Genomic DNA, 13,285 nt, shown 5'->3' with positions numbered 1-13,285 from the left:
GGCAGCAGAATAAACACCAGCTGTCCAGGGCACGCAGGGGACACTGTATTGGAGGTGCCCGTGCAGCAGGCTGAGCCACATCAGCAGTGCTCTGGGTGAGCAGGGTGTGGGAGCCACCTCCAGATGGGCAACATGTGGCAGGTGGCAGGTGGACACTGTAGCTGCAGGGGAAGCAGGTGTGGGCCACCCTCCCGCTGGGGGGCTACTTGCTGCTGGGCCCGGGAGGCAGTGGCAGAAGGGTTACTTGTCCTCCGTGGACAGGCGGTGCAGGGCGGCGCCCACGCTCTCCAGCCTGGGCTTGTGCTCCAGCTCCTGGTACAAGCCCCTGGGCACCGCGTCCAGCCCGTGCAGCAGTCCGAACAGGCAGCCGGCGATGGCCCCGGTGGCCCCACTTTCACCTGGAAGGGCACACGCAGGTGTGTCACTACCCAGGCCCTGCTCCTCCCAGGGCCCTCCTTCAGGAGTGGACAAGGTTCTGGTCCCACACAGAGCTTTCTGCTCTGGCCACCCCCATCACAGAGAGGTGCATTTGCCATGAGGCTGGGTTGGGGGGACCACAGGGGCAAGGACCCCTTGAGGTGGGCCCCTGTGGGCCACTTCCTCTCTGGCTCTGCCGGATGCCCTGGCCCAAGCTGGCCCCCTCGGCCTTGCCTGGCACCGCAGCACTCCTCCCCCTTCACCCACCCCCAGCTGCCCACTCTGGTGCTGCAGACACGAGCCCAGAGGACACTCGGCCTGCACTCAGTCCCCGGGCAGCAGTGGTTCCTTCTGTCTGCACAGCGGCTCAGCCCAGCCCTCAGGGCTCTGCGGGCGACTCTCGCCTGTCCCCACAGCCCCTGCTTCTCCTGGGCTGGGTGCCCAGCTGGGTCCTGGCTCCTCTGGAGCCCACAGGCCAGGCAGCACCGGCTCCTCCGCAGTGGGAGAAAGCGTGCCCAGCCCCAGGGCAACACAGTGAGCGTGGAAGTCCCTGCCAGGACGGGGAGGGGCCCGTGTCTTTCTCCTTGGGGTCACAACACAGTCCCAGGTATGGGTGCTGTCTGGAGAAATGGAGCAAGCTCCTCTGGCCAGGGCCTGACCGCCCAGCGCAGGCCAGGGCTGCACAGAGCTGCAGAGGCACAGGACGGCAGAGCCTCAGGTGGGCCCGAACACAGCCTGCAGCTCTGAAACCAGCAGCAGCAAGAGGGGCCCGACACGCCGGCCATAGCCCTCCTGACAGCGGCCGCCCCAGAGCAGGCGCCTGTGGCCTCTGTTCTTGCCGGTGTGCAGGTGGCAGAGGCCTCCCGAGGGGCCCCACGGTGGGCCCAGTATCTATGGCCTTGGGGCTCCTGCGAAGGCCCAGCCGGGGGCTCACCTCCGTGGAGCATGGCCCGCTGGCACAGCTCCGTCCAGCTGCTGCCTGCCGCGAGGAGGGCGTCGTAGGCTATCATGGGGGCATCGTGGCCTCGCCGTCCCCCTCGGCCTTCCGAGCTCCACTTCTTGTAGGTCTGAAGAGGGCCGTGGTTGGGGCATGAGCACAGGTGGAACCGTCAACGCCTCCCTCCCACCGGCAGCCACCCGCCCACCAGCTGCTGTGCCCTGCTGGGTGCAGCCACCATGAGGTGCGTCCCAGCAGGGGCAGGACTTGCCTTGTCCCTCTCCTCCGCATCATAGTTCTCGGGAAAGGTGGCTTCATTTCCCGAGTCCTCACTGATCTTTCTCTCCTCCAAGTAAAACTGCCACTTAGCTTCAAAGTAGAACCAGTGCTCCTGGTACTCTAGACAGAAGCACAGGTGAGAGGCCACTGGCCGTGGGCAGGAGGAGGGAGCGGCGTGCCCTCCCAGGAGCAGGTGTGTGGACAGGGACTTCCTGCCCTGAGAGCTGGGAACAGGCGGCAGCTGCCGAGCTCCTGAGGGTCCCCTCTCCAGGTTCTGGGCCTGCACCGTGTAGGACTTAGCTAGTGCTGCCTGGGAGCCCTCCGGGAAAACTAGCCCCAGGTGTGTTGGGCAACTTTGGTCAGTTTGGTGAGGAGGACACTGTCTTGGCCAAGACCCCCAGCTGCACACATCAGAGACCACACAGGGCCACTTCTAGAGCTCAGAGGGGCCGCAGGCAGAAGACCCTGAGGCTCTGCCCCTTCCCCTGCTGCTCCAGGCCAGAGCCTGTCTAGCCACCTCAGTCCCCTCCTCGTGGCTGGAGGCCCCCAGGACACCAGCCATGTTGGCCCTTAGGGACTGCTAAGGCTCACGGACACTACTGGGGTGGACACAGACCCTTTGCCTGTCCAGAAATGGGGAGCAGAGCAGAGATGGAGAAACCCCTCCTGCCACCCTCCTGGCCGCAGGACAGGTCCTTGGTCAGCACCTGGGAAGGAACAGCAAACACATGGGCATAGACCAGCAGAGCCCTTCCACCTCCAGCTATAAAGCCAGGGGACATCTCTGGTGAGCCTTGCAGAACTTAGTTCTCTGCAGTGACATTGGGGCCTGTTGGGTTCTTGTCAAAGAAACCATAAATGTCGGGTCAAGCAGGCTTACGGTCAGACCCACAGGCCTGTTTCTGGACCGTCAGTACCCACAAGAAAGAGGTGTCCAAACCACCTGGCTGATCCCTGTGCCCTGGAGCCTCAGGGTGTGGGTGGGCCTGCCGCAGTCTGGCTGGGCACAAAATCACGAGCCACTCACACCTTGTAGATTCAAACAGCAACTCTTCATTCTAGAACTCACCCCGGCACTCTACAATCACGTTCTGGGGAAATCCACCCACTCCACTGGGCTCTGAATCCCAAATACTCTCTGAATCCCGCGAGAACTCAAGGAGTGGGGGCGCCTGAGGCAGCAGGATACGCCCTATTCCCAGCAGGGTACACCTTAAACCTGGAACCGCCCTAAACCCAAGGAGAGGGATACTCCCTAATCCCAGCAGGATACACCCTAAACCTGGATCCGCCCTGGTCCTTGAGCAAGGTCACCTTACATGCAATGTCACTGCAAATGACCTGGGTCATGCCATGCGTCATACCTACTTGGCAATGGCTCTCAGCGTGGACCACTGTCCAGCACACGCAGAAGCCACTCTGGGCAGCAGAGTGGGGGGCACTGCCAGGAAGGGCAGAGGCAGGGCTGCAGGGCCGCACACTGAAAGGGGTCAGCTCGTGCCCACTGCACAAGGGAGCCCACCCATGGACAAGGCCCAGCTGTGTTGCCCTGCACAGGGGACAGCAGAGCTGCTGGAGATAAAGGAGCTGAGAACCACGTCTGAAGCCACAGAAGCAGAACTAGCCGTGGCACTGGCCACGTGCCTGCAACTGCCCTAGAGTCGGGCTCACTGGAGCCAAGCCACACAGAGGGTGCCTCACAACTGAGGGAGGTGGGCACAGAGCCTTGCCACTGCCGGAGCTGACCATCCCGCAGGGCCCTGGCACACACTCAGCTCTCCTCTCCTCTCCCTCAGGGCCCCTGGCCCCATGCACTCCCCTCCCCTCCCCTCCCCTCCTCTTCTCTCTTCCCCTTTCCCCCGGGCACCATGCTCTCCCTCCTCTCCTCTCTTTCTGGACACATCAGAAAGCTTCCTCAACTTGTGGGAATGTCAAAGGATCCCCTGGGCTGCCTCACCTGGCCCCTGTCCCTCTCAGAGCCAAGGACCTCTCCCCTGCCCTGGGCTCCTGAGTCAGCCACCTGGGGAGAGCTGTACTCTTCCTAAGCAGCATTTCAGAACTCCTAAGCAGAGCTTGCTTTGATGCCACCCACCCAAGTCATTGGAAACATGGGACTCCTGGTGACCTATTATTGACATGCTTATGAATATGGCCCTTGTGCCCTCGAATGGTGAATGGGCACAGATGGGAACTCTGGGAACAAATGTCCTCAAAAGTCATGGATCACTGTGGGCTTGGTGGCAGGGGTGCACACCTTCCCAGCTGGGTGGAAACTGGGTCTTGGGTCAGGCTGGGGTGCTGACCCGGCTCCTGGCTCCCCAGACGAAAAGCTTCACTTCATTGCACTAGACACTCATGTCAGCTTGGGCATTCCAGCATAAGCCCAGCTCCTCTCTGCCATTGCAACGAGAGGCGAGGGTGAGGTGGAGCCTGCAGAGACGGCGGGTGTGGCCTGGCCTGGCTCTCCTGGAGCACCACACCACTCTGAGCAGCTGTGTGGCTGCCAGGTGCAGCCCACCTCACTCCTTCTCTGTGAGGTCAGCTCTGCCTGCGCTGACTAGAGGGCATTCTCCGGCCTGCCTTGCAGGAATGCCCCTGGAGCGGGGGAGCCCCAGAGGAGCTGCTGTGGAAAGCCAGTGCTCACCTGCCATGTGCCGGATGGTCTTCCTGCAGTACTCCTCAGCCAGCGGGACCACCTGCAGCATGTCCCGCCCCCACTGCACCAGCGGCTTTCCTTGTACTGCATAAGAGGCAAACAGGGCCGTGCACAGGGAGCCGAGGAAGCCTGCGGGAGGGAAGAGAGCCCGCTGTGGCCGGCCCTCAGGTCCTGGTCTCTGAGCAGACCTGGCCTATAGCCTGTGCACCTGCCTTGAGCTGTGAGCGGAGGGTGGCTCTGTTGATGAGCTGACCCTGCCACTTACTCCAGGCCCAGCAGAGGGGGTCCTGATCTGCCCTCCATGAGGACAATCTTGGACAATGTTGTACAGTCCAGAAGTTCCAGAAAGTTCTGGCCTCCCTGTGCCATCTGTGGGACCCTGTGTTCAGGGTGACATTATCAACTCAGTTCATCCTTGCACTCCCAGAGCCTGGCTCTGAATGATGGCCCTGGGGGTGTGGCCTGTGCCATTACCAGTGTGCCTGCTGTGCAGACCAGGAGATGAAGCTCAGGAAGTGGGGCCCCTTGCTCCAGGTCACCAAGCTGCAGAACCAGGTCTGTCTGAACCCACCCAGACCAACTGCAAGTATTCCCTGGGTCATTTCACAGTGCCACTGCCGCCATCATCCTGTGACAGGTGAGGCAGGGCTAGGTTGGCCTCACCCTGGTCAGTGTCCAGTTCCCCTGACCGTGCCATCCCCCAATGCTGCCTCCGTGCAGAGTCGCACCACAGGGCACCTCTCTTTTTTCTCTTTGGACTAACACGGACAAACCCAGAATCAGTGGGAGTCTTTCCCCTGCCCAACCTCCCACCATCATGGGTCTGGCACTGATTCTGCCTTCACATGGGAAAGAGACTTAGGCAAGATGAAGAAATGGCCCAATTCCTCCAAAACAGCCAATGGGAAGGTCAGCCCGGCCTCCCGAGATTTCCAGTCCAAGAGGCAGGGAGATCACAGGAGCCAGCCAGCTTGAGTGCTGCCACGTCTCAAGGCCGGGGCTCCCTCAGCAGGCAGGCCTGCACCTGTCTGGCGCCAGCATTACCTGTGGGATGGTTGTGGGTCATTCTGCCGCACTCAATGCTGACTTCGATCAGAGTCCCCAGCCGCTCCGGCTTCCAGTACCGCATGCCGATGCACATGGCTTTTGTGGCAGCTCCAAATCCTGAGCCTATGTGGAGATGAGCACCCTGTGTCAGACTCTTTCTCCAATAAGCCCACCTCTGGCAATCTAGCAGCACAAATCATTTCTAAAGTATAAAACCTCATGTAATAGCACATTCATCAGAATGTCATTTGGGATTATTTTTATTAGATAATTTCTCAACTCACGGATTTTAAATTGTCGACCTGCTCGTGTCTATTAGTTAAACTTTGTAAAACATACTTGTTTTTCCACTGTATGCAAACTGAAAAAAAAAAGATATACAATTTCTCTGTTGTATGTTGGATTATGTAGGAAAACTCTGTGAACAATTTTAAAGAATAAAAAAACCAAATTCCTGTTGGGGGGATGTCATTTGGGTGAGTGAACAATGGCAAGCCACTCTGAAGATTGCTATCAGGTGCATGAAGGCCTAGGTGGTGTGCCCTCCTGATGAACCAAGGCCCATGAGGCGGACCAAGTTGATTCTGTGTTCCTGGCAATGTACTTTGCTCCAAAAGTTATTGCATATGTCATTAATACAGTTGACCCAGCTCTTGTGTCTGTCAACAGACATTTAAAGGAAGTGGACATTTTCTGTTCCATAACTCCCATCTTTACAGTTCTGGATGTCCAAGAGCTGGTCACAGGTACCCCTTTGGCTCTGGTGTGAGCCTTCTGGCTAAAGCAATCCCTTGAGAGAGAAAGTGAGGAGCTTCAGGAGTCGCATAGTAGCTGCACTGGCCCTTGACCAGGGCAGGCCCCTAGCACTCCAGGCCTCTGTCCACCCTGCTGGACGGAGCACCAAGGCTCCACCTGGTTTGGACAGGAACAGACACTGCCACACCACAGCAAGGTGCAGTAGCTTTGTGCTTTGAGGCTTCACCCAGGGGGGAGAACTATCTCCAACTGCCTCCTTCCGTCTTCTGAACGGATGTGGCAGGAACTCCTTCTTACTTTCCAACCACACACAGAGTGCACTGACCTGAGCTCAGGTCTGCTTTACATCCACCTAAGGGGCACACGGCACATGGGAGACATGGAACAAGACCAGCTGGAGACAGTGAGGACCGTGATGGGGAGAGGCTCCTCCCAACCCCTGCGCTGCCCCTGCATAGGACTGCACCCAGGTTGATGGTGAGGCTGGCCTGCAGAACCCTAAATGTGGGCCAGCATTCATTATAGTTTTCTCTCTACTCTTGCACACACTAGAATTTTCCAAAATGAAAATTATGTGATAAACATGCAGATAAGAAGTTGAGATATCATCGCAGTAGGAAACTGGAGTAGCAGAGAGGCTCTGGGTCGGAGCTGCAGTCCAAGAAGGTGAACAGCTCCTGAGGCTGACTGGAGTCACACTTGGAGAGCTCAGAGCATGTTCACCTGCTCGAGCTGCAAAGACACCACCAAGTCAGCTTCCGACCTCAGGGTTCCCAGCCCGAGGCAAGAGGTCATGGGAAGGCCACTGACAGTCAAGTCACAGGCAAGGCTTCCGTTGGTCCTTCCCATTAGAGTGGACAGAGGTGGCACAGGAAGTCTAAAGAGAGGCTGTGCTGTGGCTCAGTGGCAGAGCACTTGCCTAGCACATGTGGGGCACTGGGCTCGATCTTCAGCACCACATAAAGGTAAATAAATAAATAAAGGTATTGTGTCCATCTACAACTAAAAAAAAATGTCTAAAGAGAAATGTTGGCTATAAGCTGTCAGAGACCTGTTCAATGTCACAAAGTGGTATCAGAACTTAGATTAGAAGCCAAGTCAGTTGATTGTGTGTTCTTAAAAAATAAAAATATTCAAATTAGTTCTTTTAAAAAAATATTTTTTAGTTGTAGTTGGACACAATGCCTTGGTTATTCATTCACTTATATGTGGTGCTGAGGTCGAACCAGTGCCTCGCAGGTTAGGCGAGCCCCACAGCTGAGCCCCAGCCCGGCCCAGCCAGTTCTTCACAGTAAGAGTCGTGCGTTCACAAGGTAAAGAACAAGAACCCAAGTGTTTGAGACAAAAGCCGATTTAAAGCCCAGAACCCCCTTGGCCTTGCTCTGTCTCCATGGACAAGTGCTTCTTTTCCCTTAGAGAAGTTTCTTGGGCAGATGCGCCCGTGACCTCTCCCTGCCCCGTCCTTCCCATAAACACCGCGCAGGGCAGCGGGGCAGCGGGGCAGCGGCAGAGCACTGCCGGGAGCCTGGGCCGACGCCCACAGGCGCCAACTCCCGCGGCCTTTCCAGGCTTCTGCTCCCACAAGGGCTGCGGAGGGCACCCCGCACCCTTGCTTTCCTGGACGGTCACTATGGGTCCTTTACACCTCTGGAGGGAGGACTGCCAGATCGGGGGGTGTCCGTCACGTGACTCTGACAGATGATGCCAGAGTTCCTCTCAGGGGGCTGCCTCTACCCACGCAGCAGGAAGCTCTGTGTGCTCTCTCGCACCACACAGGTGCAGGCTTTCCTGGTTGTGGCCAGTCTGCACCCGCTCCAGCTGCCCCTTCCAGAGCACCGGGTCTTTCCTTGGCCACCCGGGGCTGCCGGAGCAGCTTGCCTGGCCCACCGGGGTTCTGTGCCTTCTCAGGGAGAACCTTTATGTCAGGGAGAGCCCCTGAAGACCGAGTCCAGGTGTGCAGCACACCCGTCACCACGACGGGTCGCGAGAGGGCAGGAGCAGAGGCTGGGCTGCCTACTGCACACCCCTGGGGCCCCCCGGCACCCCGGAACTGAGGAAGAACCCTCTGGGGAGCCATGCCTATGTGCAGATGCCCATGTGGGCCGCACAAGATCAGGGGCCAACCCCAGTGCCCGTGGTGAGGGCAGAGCCCATGTCTGTGGGCCTGGAGGGAGCTCTGGGGAATGGGGCAGACTCCCTGACCCTTTTCACTGAAGGGTGTGTGCCAGGCCAGGAGGTAGTTATCTGGCTTCAGCAGTGAGCAGCCCTCCACGGTGGCTGGGTCTTGCCGACGTTCCGGAAGCTTCTCGATGGCCTCCACATAGCATCTCACCATCTCACGGTACAGGTCATCCAGGCACCAGAAGTCTAGGGAGGAAGAAGGCAGATAGTGGTCACATGAACAGTGAGTGTGTGGAGTTGGGGCCGGCACCCGGGGAGGCAGAGATGGGGCCTGTCAGCCAGCCCGAGATGGAGGCGACTGACATGCAGACAGTCCTTGGGTCTCCCTGTGACCCAGGTGTCAAGGTGGTTGCCGTGCCTGTCCTGGGAGATCCCCACACCCTCATTCTCTGCTAACTGCTCTGTCCATGTGAGAGAAAAACTGAGCAGAATCCCCGCTCCTGGCCGCGAAGCCGCCGTCTCGGCCTATAGGAACCCTGTGCAGGGCCATGCTGTACCCATGTTTCCATAAAGCATATCCCGGGGACAAATATGGAGTCGAATCCCCCAAAGACCAGGGACACTGAGGGCACAAAGCCAGGCCCCATGGAGCTGTCCCCACTGAGCCTGGGCATGTGCATCTTAGACAGCAGGCAGATCCTACACATTGGGTCCTGTTTCCAGATAATATTCAGGGAGGCGATTCCTGTCCACGTCTGGAGCAGGTCAGTGGATTTCAGTTGCAAAGCTGAGTGTTTTGGCCACTAGGCTGATCCATAGTATGGTGGGCATCACCCCTGATGCCGGGGTCCAAGGTGCCTGACCACTCTGAGAGTGGGCTGAGTCAGGCAAGGCAGGGTGGGGTGCCCCAGCATCTTGTGCCACACCAGTGCTGCGCTGAGCTCTACACGGAGCTGCCATGGTGCTGTGAGCAGCGGTATTGCTCCCTCCTCCTTTGTGATGATGGGGCAGGAACGTGGAGGAGGGAAGAGATCGTAAGGGCAGTTGCCTGCCCACCCCTGGGAAGAACAGGGCCCGAAAACCCAGAAACCTCTCGTGGCTGGACCAAAGCCAATGCTGCGGAGCCAGGGCACAGAAGGCTGGAAGGGTCACTGACAGCTTGCGGCAGCCCAGTCCCCAAGCCCCCTGGACAATGGAGAGTCCTGGGATGCAATCCTGTGGCCCTTCCCTGGATGAGCCATCGGGCACCCAGCTCTGAGGCCCTGTATGGGTGCCACACCCCCAGGGAGGGGCCCACGTGGCAACCCTGCAGGAATAAGCCAGCCTTGGCCTGCCCGGCCACGCTGGGGGTGCTGGGCCCGTGGTTGTCCAGCTGTCGGTAAGCTGATAGAGTTCTGGTACAGTCGACAATGCTACCCCTTTGCAGACGGTCTGCTTTCCCTCCATACTGGCCAGCCAGCCTGGCCTTCTTGAGTCCTCTAAAGTAATTACTTTCATTCCAGAGTCAGATGCCACAAAATTTATGCATTTCACATCAGTTGCTTCCTGTAAAGCAAAATAAAATCCACAAAACCAAAATGGCAGTATGGGTGTGGTGCCACACCTGTAATCCCGCAACTCAGCAGGCTGAGGCAGGAGGATTGCAGTTGGAGGCCAACCTGGGCAACTCAACGAGACGCCACCTCAAAACAAAAGTCATAAAGGGGATGTGGCCCAGTAGTAGAGCACCCTGGGTTCAATCCCAGTACAAAAAAAAAGTGCAGGGAGGGGTGGGCCCCGCTTGGTGCAGAGCCCGAGCCTATGAGAGGGCCTGGGTTTGGCCCAGTACAGGGTCAAAGGCAGCAGAGAGCTTTTCAGCTGAGTCTGAGCTGGAAGCAGGCTCCTGGGCTGTAGACTGCTGTGCTATGGAGGCCCGTTAGTCCCCCTGGCATCCCCCTGGTCTCCTGAAGGACAGGCCAGTTAGGGAGACTGCCTGTTATGATGAGAGGTAGACAGCACCAGCATCCTTGAGGGCACTGCTGAGAGGAAAGGGCTGGGGTTGGCCAGGGACACACAGGCACTTTCTGGCAGCCCTCTGCCCAAGTAGCTGTGCTTGGCCTGGGCGTTGACAGTTCTGCTGACCATCAGAAGCACAAGGCCCAGATCAGCTGATGGAGCCTCCCAGTGCTTACCATGCTCCCCTGGGGTCTGTGGACTCCACGCTGCCCCAGGGCACCAGCTTCCTCAGCTCGGAAGAGGTGAGTGGGAATGTGGAGCGGAGAAGCTGGGCTTCAGGGCGAGCTCTTGGGGGACGAGCAGTCCCTGCGGCCTGGTACCTGAGCGTGGAGTGACAGGTGCTGCCCTGGGCACCGCGCTCTGGCTCCGCCCACTGCACTCGTGACGTGCCTGGTCAGCTTCTGCTCTATGCTGTGGGACACACCCAACTGGGTGATGCCCAGGCCACATGGCCACACATCTGGAGAACTCTGCTTGGCCTAGAGACATGTTCAAGAGCCACTGTGCATGGGGGTCATGCATGGCCTGCATGGCCACTGTGACCTTGGGGGGTCAGGAGAGCCTGTGCAAACAGCAAGGGCCAGACTGAGCTCTTAGCCCGCTGTCACTCGTGTGGCTGTGCAGCCTTTCTGCATGTCCGTCCCTCTCCTGCAGCACAGTGGCACTGGGCTCCCCTGTGGGGAATGAGGACCCCCACCCTGGGGTAAGTCCTGCAGGAAGCTGCACACCCGAGGGCAGAAACGCAGGTGTCATGTGCCTGGAAGCCCCCGACGGCAGGCTGCAGCCTGTTACTTAAGAACAAAACAGGTGGTGTGAGAACTGAGTGAGACTTCAACTCTGAGTGTCAGCGAGTTGAAAGAATGTGCTTGCTGCTGTTTCTAGAGGGGCAAGTGATAAGAGGGATCTTTGTGAGTCTCATGATCCAATCGGGAGGCCAGGACGGGCACCACACGAGGGTCACCTGCTGCCATGCCTGGCAGTCGCCACCCGTGGGGAACTGACCTCTAGCTCAGGAACAACGCCGCACCGTTTCCTACCCGTGCTTCATTCGGGTGGCTGTGTCCCAGGGATCCCAGGTGCTCTCCATAGTAACTGTACAGCCTGACAGGGGCCCAGGGCTCTGCACCCGCTGACGTGCTGGTCACGTGGGCCTGCGTGTGGCTGTGCCTTTGTGAGCACGGAGTGCCAGACCCCAGGGCAGAGCAGGTGCCGCTGTGTGCAGCCAGGATAGACCGTGCTGGGCTGGGCTCTGGCAGTCTGCAGGGCACCACAGCTCTGGGCTCAGGGCATGGTGCTGCTGCTGGTGAGGGCAGAGGGCACACACACCTGCTGAAGACAGAAGCAGGAAACACAGGCTCCAGAACTGTGGTGACACCACTCTCAGTAGGCTGTGGCTTCTTATCTTATTGACATGCTTCAGCCCTCTCACCAGCTATTTAGGGACGAGCGATGGCATTCCTACACAATGACCACAGAGCTAAACTGAGCGCGCTCACAGCCGGCAAGTGGAATGGCGACGAGAAGGCATAGAGGAAACCCATTGACTTAGAAGCCACCCTCAGACCTCAGCTTTGCCATGACAGACTGATAATACCTGCAGGACTGAAGCGCATGGGACCTGCAGGAGAGCTGCCCTTCTATGCACCACCGTCTCTCTGAAACTCATAAAATCTGCTTGGTCCTAAGATCAACCTGCTCCTGGTGGGGCAGTTTAAGAGACTGTCCCCCCAGATCCAGGCGACTCTGCAGTGTTCTCCAGAATACACGATGAACAAGCAACATCCAAGATGAACCACTCCGGCAGATCTTCAGCCTTAGTTCATTGGAATGGAGATGTAATCCCCAAAGGCTAGTGTATTAATGCTCCCAAGTTTTAAGCTGGTTTAATTTTACATTATGCACTAAATTAAGAACAAGAAGACTCAATTTCTAATGCAGTAGCAAGCCCTTGCTCTGCTCACACCAAAACAGCACTGAAGCGGAGGCTCTGGGGCCGCCCCTAGTGGAGACAGGGTGCTGGGTTTGACCAACAGTCTACCAGAAGCTGCTCTTCAATGCTGTATCTGGTTGTCTCTGAATGATCCTGTCACCCAGAGACACCATGAGAGAAAAGGACTTGGGCCTGAACTCCCGAGGGACCCTGGTGACTCCGCCTTCCAGGCCCAGCTCAGAGGCGCCCCTGTACCCCACCCCTGCCTGAGCAGTGCCCGAGTGCCCCAGGCCTCCCTACCTGTGGCAAGCGCCTCAGCGGTGGCCAAGTGCATGATGGTGTTGTCACTCACTGGCCACTTTCCGGGAGACAGCACCAGGTGGTCGAGTCCCCCGATCTTCTGCAGCTCCTCCTGGACGGAGCCCAAAGCGCTGTTCTCCCTGCAGACATTGGCGTAGCCCAGGGCGTCCCCCACGCTCCCCAGCAGCATTGCGGCTGTGAACTTCTCCATCTCAGAGGCGGCTCCACACACCCTGCTGCTGCCTTTGTCCTTCCCTGGCCGCCCTCAGCCCACTTGCTGACATTTATACTGGTCATTGTATCGCTGTCCAGCGCCTCTAAGTGGCCAGGCACTCCTTTCCTATCTCCGCAGGTGGCACCAATGGGAAAAACTTTGACCCGACCACGTGGGCGGCCTCAGCCTCTGCAGTGCCTGGCTGCAGGCACCAGGCCGGCTGTCGGCACCCTGGCTGGCTGCAGGCGTCCAGAGCAACTCTGGCACCTCCTGGAAGGAGCGTGCCCACCCAGGGGCGGGGCAGGGCGTGCGCCTGGGACCTGAGCCGGCGTGCCTCTCAGCATGGCTGCCCTAGAGCCTCTGGAGCCCACCTTGGCCCTCTGCTCTTCCCCAACCCCCCCCTGCGGTTTCTATAACTTTGTCTTTTCTAGAAATTTCAAACAAATGTATGTATCTCGCTATACACTAAAAGTTTCTAGAAATTTGTGGCCTTGTGTTCTCTGAATGTCACTCGTTAGTTTCATCCTTTAAAGAATGTTTCCAGATTATGAAATGTTGATAGAAAACTAAACGGTCACGGTGCTCGGGCTCCTCTTGGCAGATCAGGCACTACCTGGCCAACACCTGCAACTG

At 58.1% G+C, this 13,285-nt stretch overlaps 1 protein-coding gene across 1 annotated transcript; it reads right to left on the bottom strand.

Annotated features, from left to right (window-relative positions):
• Positions 1–23: 23 nt before the first annotated feature.
• LOC124099716 (inactive ADP-ribosyltransferase ARH2) lies at positions 24–12,734 on the bottom strand. Its single transcript, XM_046454947.2, has 7 exons — positions 12,439–12,734; positions 8,295–8,459; positions 5,334–5,459; positions 4,278–4,418; positions 1,626–1,753; positions 1,352–1,484; positions 24–398 (listed from the first exon to the last, which is right to left on the bottom strand). Exons 1-7 carry the CDS (start codon positions 12,647–12,649, stop codon positions 241–243), a joined length of 1,062 nt encoding a protein of 353 aa, XP_046310903.1. The 5' UTR covers positions 12,650–12,734; the 3' UTR covers positions 24–240.
• Between the last annotated feature and the right edge of the window lie 551 nt (positions 12,735–13,285).

This window comes from Marmota monax, unplaced genomic scaffold, assembly GCF_021218885.2.
Source record: "Marmota monax isolate L192 unplaced genomic scaffold, Marmota_monax_Labrador192_F-V1.1 WCK01_AAM20220418_F8-fsc00026, whole genome shotgun sequence".
NCBI classification, from domain to species: Eukaryota; Metazoa; Chordata; class Mammalia; order Rodentia; family Sciuridae; genus Marmota; species Marmota monax.
This window is presented reverse-complemented; position numbering and strand designations above follow the sequence as displayed.

Excerpts from the sequence above, each read along its gene's own strand:
- LOC124099716 (XM_046454947.2), bottom strand. The coding sequence starts at position 12,649 with ATGGAGAAGTTCACAGCCGCAATGCTGCTGGGGAGCGTGGGGGACGCC. Across the intron at positions 1,485-1,625 it reads ATGCGGAGGAGAGGGACAAG|ACCTACAAGAAGTGGAGCTC; the intron begins GCAAGTCCTGCC and ends GGCCCTCTTCAG. Across the intron at positions 399-1,351 it reads GCGGGCCATGCTCCACGGAG|GTGAAAGTGGGGCCACCGGG; the intron begins GTGAGCCCCCGG and ends GTGCCCTTCCAG.